Here is an 18,381-nt window from a genome sequence, read left to right on the forward strand (position 1 = left end):
AGGATCTGTTGTATTGTTGAGATATGATCTATACATGACCTCCCAGCTGAAAAACCACTTTGTTCTTCTGATACCTCGATTCGGGCTTCTAAATGGTTCCTGATCCATTTTCCAAGAATCTTTAACAGCGGGTTCAGGATGCATATTCCTCAGTAATTTGAACAGCTTTTCCGATCGCCCTTCTTATAAATTGATGTAGTATATCCTGTTATCATTTCTTTCGGTATTTCTTCACCTCTCAGTATACTATTTAACAGTTTTTGTATCAGAACAGCCACTCCTCTTCCTCCATATTTCAGAAGTTCCATGTAAACTCCTCCAGGTCCAGATGATTCGCCATTCCTTCCTTCCTTTAGCAGGAGTTCCACTTCCCTAACAGAAACTTTTAGGCCCGAGTCTTCTACACCAAAATCCTCCATCATCTTGAACTCTTCCCGGTCTTCTTTTAAAAGTCCTTCATAGTACTCCGTCCAGTCTTTCAAAGGTATTATAATATTGTAAAAGAATCAGTATTAAACTCAGCCATGAGCAATAAGATTTTCAGCATTTGTGCACTCTTGTCCTGCTGGAAAATTTTAATACAGCTCTCCTAATCAGCATGTCCATCAAATTCTAATCACACATACACACATACACTTTTACGAGGCGGTGCACTGAAATTAAAATCTACAAAAAAACTTAAATTTCTTTATATGATAAACTTTTATTCCTGTGTGCTAAATTAATTATAAAACAGCACAAACTGAAAAACTATAAAAAAACAATTACAGGGTTTGTCCCAATTACACCTGAACATTCACACAAAGCACAATAAGATATATGGTATAATGCTAATGAACAACCTTCAAATATATATATATTTTTTTCTAGTCAAATACAAATGAAAGAAAGTTCCTTTATTAATGTTGTTTATCAGTGAAATACATTCATGTCAACCTAATGTTAGAATTATGGGACTGAAGGACACTTGTGGTTCCCCACTGTCAAGGTCACTAATTTTGCTCAAAATAGCAGAGAACAATCCCATAGCCTTCTAAGAAAATTTCTCCAAACCATAAATTAATTCCACAATACAAACATCTTTAAATTCTAAAACACCTGCACAAAGTAGTGAGCACAGAAAATTTTTTTATTAATCTGAAGCAAAATTGCCAATATCCACAGACAATCAAGGGCAAAAAAAGTGCTATATTTATTTTCTATTTGATTTTATTATTTTTTGTTTTGTTTAATTATTAATATGGTAACAGTATTGTTGCTACTATTTTTGACCTTTTACTTTTTTACAGGCTACAAAATGCTTCTGTGAGATAAGGGACCTAACTATGATTCCATCTTTTCCCATAGAAACAATATTCTGACTTCCTAACAACTGACTTATGGAATGAATGTCTGGAACTCAACTTCCTCTAATTAAAAAATGCTGCCATATTGCAAAACATCAACTGAAAAGCACATTAATGAAAGCAAATTAATGAAAAAAGCAAATCAAATAAATGAAAAGCACATTAATTTTGACAAGTTTGGTGGAGGAAGAGGAGATGCATATTGCACAATAGGACTGGCTAACTCAGATTACTGGATTTTCCAGACCATCATATGGCAGACTATTGGGCTTTTAATGTGCTCATAAATATTATGCTCATACCTTCATGCAGATTAATTAATAGTTTTAGTCCTGATATACACAGTGCAGCAATTGAAATATGAGACAAGTTATTAGATGAGTGCTGGTGATGCCATTTACTAGAAGTAAACAAGAAATAATGGGTAAACAAGAAATAATGGGTGATTGTTCCTTGAGCACTACAGTCAAGGTCAGTGGAAATTGCCACCATTTCAGGACATAGTGTGAACAGAACAAAAAATTTTGTGTTTGACTGGGCAAAAGTGCCACAGAAATATCTTTGGCAAAAACAGTCTTGTAATCCAAAAAAGTTTTTTTCCTGAATACCTCACTTCACAAGCACAATGACATGGAATGACAAAATTGAAGCAGAAACCAAAGCTCTATGGGATAATATACTTGGGCAAACATAGTGCATTTTGTACAATAATAAAATAAATAAAATATTTAATTCTTAAATATTTTATTTATTTAATAAAATTAAAATATTTAATTAATTAAATATAACAAAATTCCAATAAAAATACAATACAGAGTGAAATTGAAAAGATTATCGAGTATACTTAAAATTCACATTGATAATTATAACAGATATTTTAAATGGGGAGGACAGCATACAACTGTGTTGTTATTTGGTTTTTAGGAGTATTAGCAACTAAGACCATATTGCCCCAGGGATATGCGGTGGTCATTCCATGACCTTTCCGCATCCTCCGTATTTGGTGGTCATGGGTTCGAACCCCGGTCTAATCAAGAAGCATGTGCTACGCACTGCAGCCCCTTCCCACCTGGCTACGGAGGCACCTCAGCATACAACTGCAGGCATACTAAAGAAGTTAAAAGGGTGGTTTTTAATTTCAATCTGTCAGAGCTGGCAAACACTCCTGGCTAGAACTCAATATACAAAAAGCAATTCAGTGAACATTCAGCATTTGGCCGAACTTCCAGTGAATTGCATTGAGTGCTTGAAAAAAGTAATATTGCCTTACTTTTTCAAAATAATTTATCTTAATGAAATCATTGCATTCTTTATTGTATACTTAAAGAGATGTTTGTTTGTTGTTTGGTTTTTAGGAGCATTAGCAACTAAGGCCATATTGCTCTGGGAATATGCGGTGGTTATTCCCTTGACCTTTCCGCATCCTCTGTATTTGGTGGTGACGGGCTCGAACCCCGGTCTAATCAAGAAGCGTGTGCTACGCACTGCTGCTCCTTCCCACCTGGCTACGGAGGCGCCACTTAAAGAGAAATAGTAAGATATAAAGTATACAATAATAAATAAATATCCATAACAGCAACATGCCAGGGATTTAACAAACCAAAACCAATAAGATTATTCTATATCTGGCTGCATTGGGAACACACACACACACACACACACACACAAATTGCTATACACTTGGTCATCGACTTAAGACCGGCCGCACACTTATGACCACAAAAAAATAATAATAAATAAATGAATAATAAATCAGGAAGTCACTACTGAGGACACTCATAACCCAGGTGAGAAGGCACATCGATGACGGGGGAGGCCTGAGGACAGCACCAGGCACATACACTCAGTCGCTCTCTCTCACATACACCCAGTCGCTTTCAAGCATCTGTTGCGTGTGATGTATTAATTAAAATTCTACTGAAATACGCATAAAATGTTTAGTAAAAGGAAACTGCCTTCATCTACATATACACCAGCTAAGAAGTCAAGGAAAACTATTGATTTATAGTGTAAAATGAAAATTATCCAGCAGTATGAAGGTGGAAAGTGAATACGATAGCACGTGACTTGAATTTATCACATTCCACGGTATCGACAATACTTAAGGACAAAGAAAGAATTTGGGAAGCTGTGAAAGGCTCTGCACCTATTAAGTCTACAATTTTAACCAAACAACAACAGGAACCCATCCATGAAATGGAGAAATTGTTGTTTATGTGGATGGAAGATTTAATACAAAAAAATACACCCATGAGCCTTTACACAGTGCAAGCAAAGGCTAGAAGTTTGTTTCAGAGTTTAAAATCATGCACCAGAGACGATTACGCAGAAGATTTTCAGGCTAGTACTGGGTGGTTTAAGTGTTTTAAAAAAAGATTTGCTTTGCATAATGTCTCTATAAATAAACATCTCCTACCTCAACCCAAGAACATGACCCTGACGATGCACAATCCAACTCAAGCAAAGATTAAAAATTGATTTTGTAAATTTCATTTGTATTAATTTTTACATTAATTTTAGATTGTATTTTTGTGTTTACAGTACATTATGTACAGTATTATTTTTCACATTATGTACAGTATTATTTTTCACATTATGTACAATATAATTATAGATTGTAGTTTTGTTTTTTTATAAATAGTATGAATAATAAACCAATTAAAATTTAGAGAAGGTTTGAATTTAACCTCATAGAGAGAGATAGCCCAGGCATAGAAACAAAGGTATGTACGGTATCGCTAAGTAAAAGATAAAAACATTACTTTATTTAAAATGAAAAATAAAAGATGATAAAAATAAATTATAAAGATGATAAAAAGATTAGAAATGTTAAAAAATACTGTTAATAAATATATGGCCGACATACGACCAGATCGACCTACGACCTGTCAGTCAGAACAGAAGTCAGTCGTAAGTCGACGACCAACTGTATCTGGTTAGGTTAGGAAAATGGGAATAAATTAATAAAATTTTTGTTTCTAATTTGCAATTAAAGCAAATGAATAAGTTTATTCAGCAGTGTAAAGTTTAATGAAACTGTCAAGTACCATGATTGCGGTTTGCAACACCTGCATTTTGTTATCAATATAGAGGACCAAGGAAAATTACAAGTGGCATGCATCACTGTATATAAGCACATTCCTCAAAAAACCTCCCTGTATACATCCACTTTTGTAATATTCAGTTATTGTTTTTAAAATAACTAACATTCTATCAAGAATTGGATAAAAATATAGCATTTTGTATAAACTGAGTCACTTATTAAAAGTACAGTTGATACAATATATGTTGGACAATGGAAGGTCAACTACACTTGGTTATTTAAACTGCAGCCTTAACTTTCCTGTATATTTTTAAAATTACCTTATGCTGTCCTATCCAGTTCAAAAGTTGATCAAAATTGAAACTAGTCCATTCTCCGCCATAATAACCATTTCTGTAAAATATAAACAATTTCTTTGGTAACTGATATCTGCTGTTCGTTTATTCAATTTAGAAGATCTATGAAGGAAAAAAAACAAGATGAATAGATACATTTCACTTAAATAATATAAATCTGCAGGAAGAGGAAATTTATGTTTTTAATAATGAAATAAAATGATTGTAAGAGTAATTTATTTCTTCTAATGAAAAAAAAAAACATCTAAATACAATTATTCTCAATTATGATTATTAATTACTCATACTTATTAATTACTCATAATTATTCTATATGAAATAGAATTTGCTCTCAGGAAATTTTAATTTGAAATGAATAAATCGTGGACAACTACTGTGCATACAAACTATGCTAAAAAATATATATATAAAAAAAAGGAAAATAAAAACCACATCCTAAATTAAACAGGTCATTATTTTTGGGAAATCAAGGCATGTACACATTCAGGCACAGCCTTTCACATTTCAGTGTTCTCCACAGAAAATTTTGCCATCCAGGTGGCATTATGAAGTAGCCAGGTGGGAAGTGTAATACTTTTCAATATTATAAAATTTTCTGCTATTTATAAATGTGACTTAAGCGGTCCAGAGCAAAAATTAATTGCATAATTTAACATTATATGCTCCTGTTGCATTGAACTCTATCGCATAGTATGTTTGAATTAATATTAATCAAGATCAGTGAGCAGTACCATACGGTACCGCGAGAATCACTTAAATTTTACCCGGCAGTCAGTTAAATTCACTGGGCGGTCCACCCATTCAATAGGTCCTGGGGAGAACAGTGCATTTAACTAGCAACTTTAAAGTCATTAGAGCATTACATTCATTTATTAATTCTACTCTGCAAACTATGTAATATTGCCAGCTAAATAAAAAAAAATTAAGTTGTAAAAGAAAAAAAGAGAAGAAATTACCCTTCAAAGTAATTTGATACACACACTGTGCAAAAAGTTTTTAACCTAAAAGTGGCACTTTAGATTAAAATTCAGTAGTACTTCTTAACTCTAGCAAAACTGGACTTGCTGGATATTTGAAACTTCATTTTGTGTGTCTCTGCTTAAAGCAAAATGTAAAGACCATCAACTTTGGTAAAAATTACACAAAAATCTTTCTACTATAGAACAATTACACCAGGTACATGTAGGCTTTTTTTTGACTTGGAGCCAAAATGGATAAATGCTGTAGGTTGCGTCGATGTGAAATGATAATTTATAACAGACTAGTTTTAAACTAGGAGGTATGTATAACACTTAAGAATGCCTATATGTCCACAGGCAATGCAATATAAAGGAATGGGTTGCACACAGTCCTGAATGGACACCCCTGAATTACACAACATTCGAAGGAGAAAAGTAATGTTGCAGCTATGGGCCATTAAAATTTTTTTTGTCAATGATATATAGGAATTTTGCTAGCAGGGACAGGGAGGTGATTATCTCGTTACACAAGGCAATGGTCAGGCCACACCTAGAGTACTGTGTAGAGGTCTGGAGGCCTCATTTTAGCAAGGATGTAGAGTTGCTAGAACAAGTACAAAGAAGGGCAACAAGATTGGTGAAGGGAACAAAGGGGTGCTATTACCAAGAGAGGCTTAAGTTCTGCAAATTGCAGCGCCTGGAGAGTAGGCACCTGCAAGGTGATCTGACTGAGGTGTATAAGGCCTTGAATGGGTTGAGTAAGCTGAATGCTGATGGGATTCTTCCTCTTGCTCAGATTAAGAACCTGAGGAGGCACAGATTCAAACTGAGGAAAGACAGTTGTAGAATAGATGTGCAGAAATTTGCGTTTAACCAGCGGGTAGTTGATTGGTGGAAGACTTCCATCTTTTGTTGTGGAAGTTGATAGCCTAAATAAATTTAAGGCTGAGATGGACAGGCATTTGGAACGAATGGAGGGGTGAAATGGGAGGTTTTTTTTTCACTGATGCTGCATAAGCTTGCTTTCTTGCATCGTATGCCTCTACTAATGCTAATGAAAGCACATCTCTCATTTTGGGAAAATAAAATTAGCATCACATTCTAAGCCTTAAATTAAAAAAAAAAACTGCCATAGTGGCAATTGTATTAATGCACAATTATTCATATTAATAAAAGTGTGTGAATACAACTATGGCAACTTCCCTATAGCTTCCCATAACAGCATGAGGCACCTCTCCTACAGATGCTGCTTTGGTAGCAACAAGAATATTTCCTGGGGGAAGCAAGATGCTAATAAGAGTTTCTAGACAATTTTTCTGCAGCGGAACCCTTTGCAAACTCCATTTTTTGCTGAATCCCAATATAATAAAAAAGACAAAAAAAAGAAAGAAAATATATATACACACTATTTGTAGAAATTAAGTAAAAAAAAATCAGTGACAAAACATTTGCAAACCCCTTGGTTTGGTTTGGTTTTTTTTTTAGGAGCATTAGCAACTAAGGCCATATTGCTCCAGAGATATGCAGTGGTCATTCCCTGACCTTTCCACATCCTCCGTATTTGATGGTCACGGGCTCGAACCCCAGTCTAATCAAGAAGCATGTGCTACGCACTGCTGCTCCTGCCCACCTGGGCAGCACCCTTGAGATAACTTTGGGGGACCCCAGAGTTCTGTGGAAAACACTTTTAAAACCACTGTTCTAAATCATCAAGCACACAATTGAGAAATGAACATACAATGAAGTTAAAGTGATTTTGAGCACTGCATTCTTAAAATAAAAATGAGACATACTTCATGGAGCTTAATTTACATCAAAAAAACATGCTACTTTAGGAAGATATAGCAAAGTTTTCCATATTTGTAAATAATTTACAATAGCTGAAACAAAAACACTTTGGAATAATTTAGCTTTTTTTAAGCAAAAGTTTCAAAATTTCCTAATTTGCGAGAATTTTGCATTTTGGAATGTTCAATTTATAGGCGTGTTACTGTATTGTAACATCTAAATGTGGATATTAAATACCCATTAAAAATAATTGATGGCATTAGCTATTATTCTCCAGGAAAGTGGTGCAGCATAAAATAAGCAGATGAACTGAAAGGTGACAACTATTAACATCTTCATTGTTATAACTTCACATAGTGTTCCATTAAACAATGGGTCATGTATTTTTGTAGCATCACAAACATTTAAACCAAAATTTTTGTGAAAAAATTTTGCCAAATTTTCAGACGACCACTTTCACAAGCCACCCATACAAAAATGCCTATCTTACACAAACTATACAACATTTGAAGCATGTATTTGCTTTAGATAGTCCGTGGCCATGGTGTAATGTGTGCACACATTGCAAGATAGAATCCATATGCTACCACACAAAATGCATAACTCACTGTTGTGCTGGTTTATCTGCTGCAAAAATAGTTACAATGAAGCTGTAAAATCCTCTGGTTGCAATGATGGCCATATAGAATATAGCAAAAATTGATTATTTATTTAATGCTGATAAAATTATAATGCCCTACATACCTGTCTAAGTGGAGAACTGTTTTTCCAATCCTTGCAGCAGATGCAGCCACAATAGATTCTGGCATACCTAAGGTAAAAACACATGGAATATATACAACTAATAAAGCAAAAAGCCTAACTATCAAAAAGGGCATAAAAACTGAAACTAAATGACATTCTTACCTTGTTAAAGGATGCAAAATGTTTACATTAGATAAACTTCAACTTCTTGCTCTACCTATTAGTGATACACACAAAAATACTATCATTAACCCCAGGGGATCACATCTGCAAGTATGGGCTTGGCACACCCTGGGACCTGAGCTGGATATCATCATTCTTCTCTTTCTTGGTGATTCCCTTCTACTTCTGACTCTTGGTTTCTCTCTCAGGGCGCCTCCGTAGCCACGTGGGCAGGAGCAGCAGTGCGTAGTACATGCTTCTTGATTAGACCGGGGTTCGAGCCCGTGACTACCAAATACGGAAAGGTCAGGGAATGACCACCACATATCCCTGGGGCAATATGGTCTTAGTTGCTAATGCTCCTAAAAACCAAATAACAAGAACAACAACACTCTCTCTCTCTCTCTCTCTCTCTCTCTCTCTCTCTCTCTCTCTCTCTCTCTCTCTCTCTCTCTCTCTCTGGTTTTTTTTTTTTTTTTTTTGCTGGTGCAGCAAAAGCCTCAGGCTTCATTGCACCAATATGGTTAATGATAATGATAATAATATTAAATTTTTTTTTTTTCTTTAACAGTTATTACCTGAACTGAAAAACTTTTTCTCTGCACAAATAAATATATGAGAATGGTCATCTCATTAAATTTTAAAAATGTTTATCCTATTGCAAGCAAACATGCATAATATTTCAAGACAGGTCAGCATATAATGGTGCATATCAACAACACAATCTTTCCCATTACATCTTAAAGTGTTCAAGATTTAAGATTGTACAGAGAGAAGGCCAGAAGGATAACTTTGGGCAACAGTGGAGAACAGCTCATTAGCAGTTCCATGATGACCTATCCATACCCCACTCAAAACATGATAGAACTGAAACACTGAATAATGTACCACCAACAGTAAAAAGTAAATTACTTAAAATTTAGATTTTAAATTTTCATAATTTTGGACTTCTGCCAATGAGAAATCTTGTCAAACATTGCAAAATCACAGAAAAAGACTAAATAGGAAGTACCTATGTAGTCTTGATACTATGAAGTATCAATGTATGCTAATTTTTCAGAATACTGTGGTGCATGTCTGCTCACAAATGGTAGACATTTTGAGCATATAACCCTAAGTGTCTCAATTGATATCTGATAGACGCTACAATTTTTGTTTTTTTCTGTTGTTTGTTTTTAACTTTGGAAGTGAGATCATATCCTCATATGTCCCTTTCTCATCAATTTTCTCTAAATGATGCAGCAAGTAATCTCTCTAAATGGTGATGTTGCAGAATTTTTTGTTCTTATTTTGATTTACTACAGATTATAAGATGTTAATTGTTTAGACAGCATCTATTAGAAACCACAAGAACAAGTGTTATTTTTTGTAATGAGAGCACAAACATTTAGCATCCTTCCTCTTGCTCACACTACACACAGGGAGCTTTAGTTCTGCAACATCTTAAGACTAACTAGGTATTTAAAGCTCTGAATGGACTGAGAAGCATAATGCTAATGGCATCCTTCCTCTTTCTCAGGCCACACATGAGAGAACATAAATTCAAATTGAGGAAGGATGGTTGCAGGATACTTATATGGAAATTTGACTTTAGCCAGCAGGTAGTTGATTTTTTTGAAAAACTACTCAAAAAATCCTGCACTACACTCAAACTACAATAATCACATCAATCAATGACTCCTCTCACTCAAAAACTCATTCCGATATTACAGTTTCTTCTGCCTTTCCTTCCACCCATCATCATATTCAAATTAAATAATTACATTATGTGAAAATAGAGTACTATTACATAATTACATTACCTAATAGTACTCTAGTACTTTGAATGGGATGATGGGTGGAAAGGCAGAAGAAACTTGAATGATGGAATGAGTTTAGCAACAATTTGTGTTTTGAAATTAACTTTAAAAACTAGTCATTTTCACAAACCAAACCTGTCTTTCCACCCATCATCCCATTCAAAGTACTGGTGTACTTTGAATGGAATGATTACTGAAACACCTCACTTGAGAATTAATGGTTAAATAATAACACTCTTATGTGAATAATTCAAAATTAATTTATTAAGTGCTTGTGACCTAATTACCTTAAATTTGATACAAACATGATGACATTTCAGGACCTTTGCCAAATCCTATCATCAGACCAATATATGAGCTGATACCAGAGTGCTGCATGGTTAAGTAATGATTAATTCCTAAGGTCATGATGGGTAGGTAACAGTGCAATTTAAAAAAAACAGGATTAAAAAAGGCATGCACACTCATTGATAAGTAGATGCTTTTTTCTTTTTTTTTTTTGGTAGTTGTTGGCGCATCGGCTTCTGTGGCCATAATGCACCTCCCAAGGTTTTTGCAGTACTTTGATCCAAGCCCGAGGCGGGATTCGTACCCGCGACCTTTGGGTTGCCAGGCAGGCACTTTCCCCACCTGGCTAGCCTGGTCGGCTAAGTAGATGCAACAACATGGGATGAGATAAGGGCCTACATCCCTTCACAAAAGAAGTGATAACTGACTGCCACACAGCAAGTATGTCCATTTGTCTGATAGCAGAAGAGGTGGGACACTGAAAATCAATTGTTGAAAACATCATATGCTAATGGCAGGCAAAAAGTAATGCAACCAATCATCCCAAACCAAGTAAACCACCACTAATGAACCCAAAAACACGTTGGCAGTTGAAAAAGAAAGTCAGTAGGTAAAAACACCCTTAATGAGCTGACTCAAAAGACTTAACAGAAATGGGATAAATGAAAGGCCAGCAATTATCAAAAAACACTTTGTAGAAAAGGTTACCATGGTCATGCAACTGTGCATAACCTGAAGCTGTCTTCCAGCAATGCCCAACACAGCCTATTCTACTGCAGGGGAAAAAAATATTAGACAACAGACCATGGTGAACAGCTACACATCCCAAGCTTAGTATGTACCACCATTCTGTGGCAATGTGTCTGGGTGTGACATATTGCCACAGAATGGTTTCACTCAGATGGTATTACACCACCAATGAAATCTGGTGATGGTGATAGCATGGGCCTATTCTGGCCTATCTGCATTGTGACATTTCTTTGGAGGGGATTCACATTTGTATCAACATGATAATGCTCTGTGTCACAAACCACAGTCAGAACAACAGCGGTTTGAGGGGAATAACATAGCTAACTTGCCATTTTCAACCTACAGCCCAGCTCTGAATCCAATCAAACACCTCTGGGATATGCTGAACAACAACTGCATGCAAAAAAAGTAAAGCCATACTAGTTCAGACATTATGGAAGGAGTGGAGCATATTCCAGGCTGGACATACCACAAACCTGAAGATATACCCAGATTAGTTACTGATGCAATTAAAGCCCATGGGGACGATCATACTTACGGTGACAGACATCCTGTTTTCCCAGGACTCTAGATTTTGGACATAACGTCTTAGTGTCCAACCACAAATATTTTGGAAATGCTGTTTAGTGCTGATTTTCACACAAAGCTATTTTTCTAAACAAAATATACATAGCTATATTAATAATAGCTAACTTTCTTATTACATGGAAATTAAGTGTATTGTAATAAATAGCAACACTGTTCATTTTATACTAACACTGTTGAAGAGGGGGACAACTGGAGGACACTGTAAACTCGGTATTAGTGGAATTATCCAACTCGATCTTAACTCATAAACTTCAAATTTTGTCTGCCAAAACATTCCAGATGCTTCTGAAAGGAAGGTTGGCTCCTAATTGTCCCCCTGCAATCAAATATAACAGAAAGGTGATATACTATAGTTCTATGGTTAAATATTTGGGCATATTACTGGATAACCATTGAAGTTTCCTACTGCATGTGAAGTATGTCAAAGATAAATGTAAGGTTCTGATGGTAAAACTAAGGCAGATTGCAAAACAAGATTGGGGAATTAAATGACACATTGAGCCTCTACTATAACTGCATCTTCTTGACAATTATTTCCTATGGTACTGGAGCTTGGGGGTTTCATACTAACAAAGTCGTGATTATTAATCAACTGCAGCAGACTCAAAGATCTGCTTTTCTTTTGATGTCAAGGGCTTGTAAACCTACGTCCACTGCTGCCTTATAGGTCCTACTTGGCAAACTCCCAATTCAGTACGAGATACAATATAGATACCTTCTTTTTCATTTGGGAAGGAATATCCCTCTATCCTTTGGTGGTGTTCAGTTAAACCTAGAGGAAAGTTTAAATAGTGAAAAGAAGAGACTGCATACTCATTTTGTCTCCTTGTGGCAACAGGACTGGTCTTCTTCTTCGGTTGGCTCTGTAACGAGAGAATTTTTTCCTGAGGTGAAAGAGTTTCTCAAAAAGGATCTACTTTGAATGTCACCGAGTCTGTATGGAGTGTTTCTTCTAACAGAACATGTAGTTTTAATATGGTCTCTCTGACACTTCCCTTTGTCTTTGTGGAGCTGTTGAATCTGCTGACCACGTTCTCTTTGATTATCCATCTTATTGTGATCTTAGGACTGAACTGGAGTCATCAGCTCCAAACTTTTCCCTGGCTATGAAAAGGGCCTTGGTGAAAACGGAAAATGTTTTTTATTATCTTAAACTCTTTTGCTGGCAGAGCTTTCAAAAGAAGAGAGTTTCTGCATCAATCAATGTCTCCTTAATTGAATGAGAACTTCACTGTTCACTGAACTCTGATAACGCAAGTTGTTCCTAACATGCATCTTCATGATATACTTGACTGCTCATGTTTCTCTGCTTAGAATCTAGTAGATAGCGTCTTTTTTCCTGTTTACACTGTGCACTTTTGCTCTCAGTGGAACAGATTGTTATTATGGAAAAGATGTGGGTGCTTGTGAACTTTCACCTTGTTTGAAAGCTACAGGTGCAAGGTTTATGAACTTTCACCTAGTCCGGAAGTTACAAGAAAGTCTGTTGTATAATTGGTAATTGTTGGAATATTGCAAATGTTCTACCATATCTGTTATAAATTATGCAATTTTTTATAGCATAAATATTGTATTGTTGTTGATCGTTTTGGTTTCAACTTACTGCTTGGGAAACTTGTGCTTGTGAACTTTCACCTTGTTGGAAACCGCAGGAATATGGTGTATTTGTAATTGTTATTCGTCCCTGAGAACTAGACTTAATGTATAGTGTATATATATTGTTTGGTTGGTCTAGCTTATGCCCTGACTGGATTAGGTGTCAAATATGTGTAATCATTAACATCTGCTTTCTTATGAACTTTCATTCTGGAAGACATAAGTGAGTCTTTTATTTGCAAACTTTCACTTCTGGAAGTTGCAAGTCGACTGTGAAGATTCAATTTTAAATTCCTAGGAATTAGTTGGAGGTTGATGTAGTTCCTCTGCTGTCACTTAATTCTAAGGTCAATCATTCTTTGGTTTAGTAATTAATTCTGCTGGTAATGTCACTGTTATTATTACTGTAGCCTTATGCCTTTTGTGTAAAGTTTGAGTGTAGTATATGCATATTTAAACTAATTAATTATGCTGTATATGTTTTGATAATGTATTTGACAGTTATGTTTAATCAGCTTCGATGTTCTGATGTCTAATCACACTGAGAGTGTTGTGATAAAGTTGTTATTGAGATTTGAGTAATATACTCTATTTTTAACTTCTTGCTCTACCTTGTGTTCGACCTGAAGATGTATTTAAATATATTTTAGCCATTCTACTGGCCATCTGGCTAGTTAAGCTGTTTACTTAAGATGATTCATCTTGTATTTTGAGTGTTAATCTATTAGAAATTGTATATAGAACTACAGATATTGTTGATTGTTCTGTAGATAATTTTGTGTACTTACACAGTTACTCTGCTATCTCCACATGATGTTAAACTGCAGCTAATGGGGGAAATCCTGGGGTCCAATCAACAAATGAATAAAATGAAAAAAAAATGTTGAAGAGGGAGACCATATTAATAAATTATCAATAAAAACATTATCATCCACTTGCTATCTACTACTTATTCGCATTGGGTCAATAGTAGTACTGACATGAAAACAGCCTATAAGTAATTACAGACTGTTTTCATTCCTAAAAATAACTATTTCAAGAAGAAGCATTTTAGAATTATTGATAAAACAGAGCACTGAATATTTTTTCTCCCAATTCGGTAATATACCTTTGCAAAAATGCATTTATAAGGAAGAATATTGGAAGGAATGGATATTAATCAAATAAAAAAATGGCCTTGATGATGTAGAATATACAGTACACAACATTTTTAAGTATTAGACACGGGGATCATGCTGATATACAGTAAAATTGCAAATGCAGGACTGTTTCAAGAATTCTTAAGGGACTGGGATACAATTGGAAAATGCCATTCCTCATTAACATGATTGCCTACATGATCAGAATTTCAAGAATTGCAAATGTCTAACTGTGGAAGAAGTTTCAAATCGTTGTTACCTTGGGTTATGGACTGACTACAGTCTAAGTTGGGTAATGCATATAACAAACTTGTACAAAAAAATGAGATTTTATGTGTACTTTTTCTACTACATTAAGAATAAGTCAAATCTTGGAACAAAAGTTACCTTATTTTATGCATTAGTGGACTCCCAACTCAATTATTTAGTAAAAATATGGGCACGAGCAAATAAAACAGAAATAAGGGCAATAAACAACTTAATGAATAGGATTCTGAAACTTTTAATGGGGACAACTCTTGGAATGACCTGAACAAGAGAAGGCAATTTTTGTTGAAACATAAAATACTGTATCCAGTTCAAAAACTGAAGTTAAATCTATTCTTAAAAAATCTTAACACTATTTTTGAAGAGTCGAATCTGCAAAGAAATGTCTCACAAAATTTAAGGAACCCAAAAGCAATTACTTTGCCTCACCCTAGGATACTAAATAGATTTGGAGATAGGCACACAATGAATATAATAAACAACTTGTTGGCTAGCATTGATTTCAGGCTCAGGAGAAGTTACCCCATCTCCAAATTAAAATTCCTAATAAGAAAATTCTTGATACTCAATGACACAGTAGATTAGAATTGTTGTTGTTTTGGTTTTTAGGAGCATTAGCAACTAAGGCCATATTGCTCTGAGAATATGGATTGATCATTCCCTGACCTTTCCGCATCCTCCGTATTTGGTGGTGACGGGCTCGAACCCCGGTCTAATCAAGAAGCGAGTGCTACGCACTGCTGCTTCTTCCCACCTGGCTACGGAGGCACCCAGATTAGAATTGATATGCAAATAAACTACTACCACTGTTTACAGTGTGGAATATACTATGTGTAGTGACTTCATAGTCTTTTCTGTAAGATAACAAATTTGTACAAAACTGTTGCAAAGGAAGAATTACAACTTGTCGTCAAGAAATTTACTTTTCTTAACAAGTTCATTTATTGTAAACGAATTCTCTTGATAAATAAAATTGTACTGTATTGTATTGTATTATTATTATTATTAGCTATATGATGCAAGGAAGCCTGAGGCTTATGCTGCACTAGCCAAAAAAAATTCAGGAGTTACCCTGAGAGAGAGAGAGAGAGAAAGTAGAAGGAAATCACCTTACTTGAAAAGGTCCCAGTAATAATTCCTCTAAGAGCTGATTACTGGATGTAGTGGCTTCCATGTTAGTACTGCCCTGACTAGAAGCCAGTTGACTTTTTTTTTATTTATACTTAACACATTCTGCTGAAGAATTAAAACAAAGTACTATCACTTTTTCTAACATTTTTATCTATTTTTCTTAGCACTACTAGGAAAAATGGGTATTATTTTTTATACCATATTAGTTTTGGTATATCATACCAATGCAGAAATAATAATACTTTTTTTTTAACATAAAGGGGAACACAAGAATGAAATCAAATACTATACACCGGAAGCAATTATGCAAGTGGCAACTGCTTACAAATTGACTTGCCTAGAGTATCAAAGTTGTCAAGAGCAAGAGTGCAAAAGCACATGCATGTAACTGGACTGTGGTTCAAACCCACATGACTGCAAAATACAGTTAACAATTGTAATTATGAAATGAACGTTGCAATGAGGAAATGAACTACTCTGAGCTAGTGGCCATGCTTAAGTACAAACAGAACAATTTTTTTTTTATTAAAAAACAAAAAAATCTTATAAACAAAACAAGATCTAGTGACAAACATAGCTAAATTTTCAACCTCTGCATTGTCAAAAATGGCATCCTGGAATGAGTTATGGGTCTTCCAGCTTATGCACTAATGCAAAAGTGCATCAGTGCAATGGAAGCAACTTGGTTTATCCCAACAATAAAATTTAAAGCTTTGCTGTCAACAGAAGAAGCAATGGTAACTTTTTCTGGGGCTGTTATGGTGTTATTTTTCTGTATTTTCAAATGGCCTGAAGAGAGCATGAATGCTGCATCATATTGCACTTTTGAAAGAATTGGGGCCAAAATCACAGAAAACAGCCTGTTGTGGAGTACTGCTACTGAATAGCAATGCAAAGTCACAAACAAGCACAACCTAAGAGAACCATTAATGATTTGGTGCAGAAACTTTGCACACATCCTCTCTCCGGCCCTGACCTTGCTTCTAGTGATTTCCTCCTTTCCACTTTTGCCTCCTAGTGATAACAACAGCTCAATGGCAAAAATTTTTGTAATTATGCAGAGGCTGAAAATGATGTACAAAATCACAACTCCACCTGTTGTCCTTTAAACGGCAAGTTTCAAGATATTCATGAAGACAAAAATAAAAATAAATACTGTGTTCGGGTCAGTTTCCTACTTACTTCTTTTCTTTCCATACTTTGTGATTTTCTGACAAACTCACCATGTAAAATGTATTCCGATTTTTTTGTGTTCGAATAGTTAGTCTTCTTATCAGGCACTAAGTTGTGCCTGGATTGGGATTTTTGTGTTTCTGCTGTTAATCATTGATAATTTTACTTGAAGTGAAAAACAAAATTACATGTTTATTTGCAGGTTAATCACCCATTCAAATGGGTGATTAATATGCATGTATCATTTCTCAAGGGTGGTAAAATTTACTTTCACAATAATCAACTTCCAGCAATGAAAGGAGTATAGCCCTCTATAAAAGTCCTGTTTACGTGGAAAATTGTTTCATAAAACTGACTGTTTTATGAAATGATGTTAGTATTGCTAATATCAGGATATCACAGAAAACCCAGAGAGATAAAAATTACATTATTAATTAGCTTTTTTATTGATTGTTTCTGAAACACCTCAATTTTATTTTGTAACGGTCACCCTAATCAATCGATATTATTATTATTATTTTTTTTTTTTTTAATCAGATGTTTATTTTTTCGACCGGTGTCCCAAAACAAGTTGGAAAATACTATAGCACCGTGAACGTAAAACTAATAATTCGATTATTCATTTTAATGAATAATCGAATTATTAGTTTTACGTTCACGGTAAATTATTAATTTTTGTCACGAAATATAATTTCAGTTTTAGTCACGAAATATAATTTCAGTTTTAGTCACGAAATAGGAACAGATAATTCAGTCATATTGAAAGAGGAGAAAAATCCACCAAAATCCGAAAATCAGCTTGAAATTAATAAATCATAAATTTAGTAAACAGGATTTCTTTTTCCTGTTCCTCAAACTATTTAAAACTATTCTGAAATATATATAAAGTCTGAAGTCGGATCACTTTTCGTTATTTTTCAAGGTAGCTGTATAAATGGTACATTTACTTCACTGCACCTTTGCAACTAACGTTCACGTTTAATCATAATAAAATAAAAACATCAACTGAACACTGCAGATTGATATATGGTAAACAGTCTCTTACCGGTTCCCAGAATAATAACATCATAATCTGATGGTAATTCCTCCATGTCAACAAATCTTGACAGTTGTCATACCGAACCAATCACCAGATATTTCGTGGGCAGCTCACGCTAGTAAAACTCGCAGTTACGACAACACCGAAATTTTAGTTTTGTGTTATCTAGATTCACAACAGAGGGCCTCTCAATCAAAATAAATAAAAAATAAT

The 18,381-nt window shown here is 34.8% G+C and overlaps 1 protein-coding gene across 1 annotated transcript in view; it reads right to left on the bottom strand.

Annotated features, from left to right (window-relative positions):
* Window positions 1–18,285, bottom strand: part of Rep (Rab escort protein) — a 117,065-nt gene extending 98,780 nt beyond the window's left edge. The window contains exons 1-3 of the mRNA XM_090379954.1: window positions 18,175–18,285; window positions 8,237–8,303; window positions 4,710–4,782 (exon numbers count right to left, since the gene is read on the bottom strand). Coding sequence (XP_090236080.1) covers window positions 4,710–4,782; window positions 8,237–8,303; window positions 18,175–18,220 — 186 coding nt within the window. The 5' untranslated portion in view covers window positions 18,221–18,285. The remainder of the gene's footprint in view (window positions 1–4,709; window positions 4,783–8,236; window positions 8,304–18,174) is intronic.
* Window positions 18,286–18,381: the final 96 nt, after the last annotated feature.

Source organism: Mastigoproctus giganteus, chromosome 8, assembly GCF_048544385.1.
Source record: "Mastigoproctus giganteus isolate SK-2022 chromosome 8, ASM4854438v1, whole genome shotgun sequence".
Lineage (NCBI taxonomy): Eukaryota > Metazoa > Arthropoda > Arachnida > Uropygi > Thelyphonidae > Mastigoproctus > Mastigoproctus giganteus.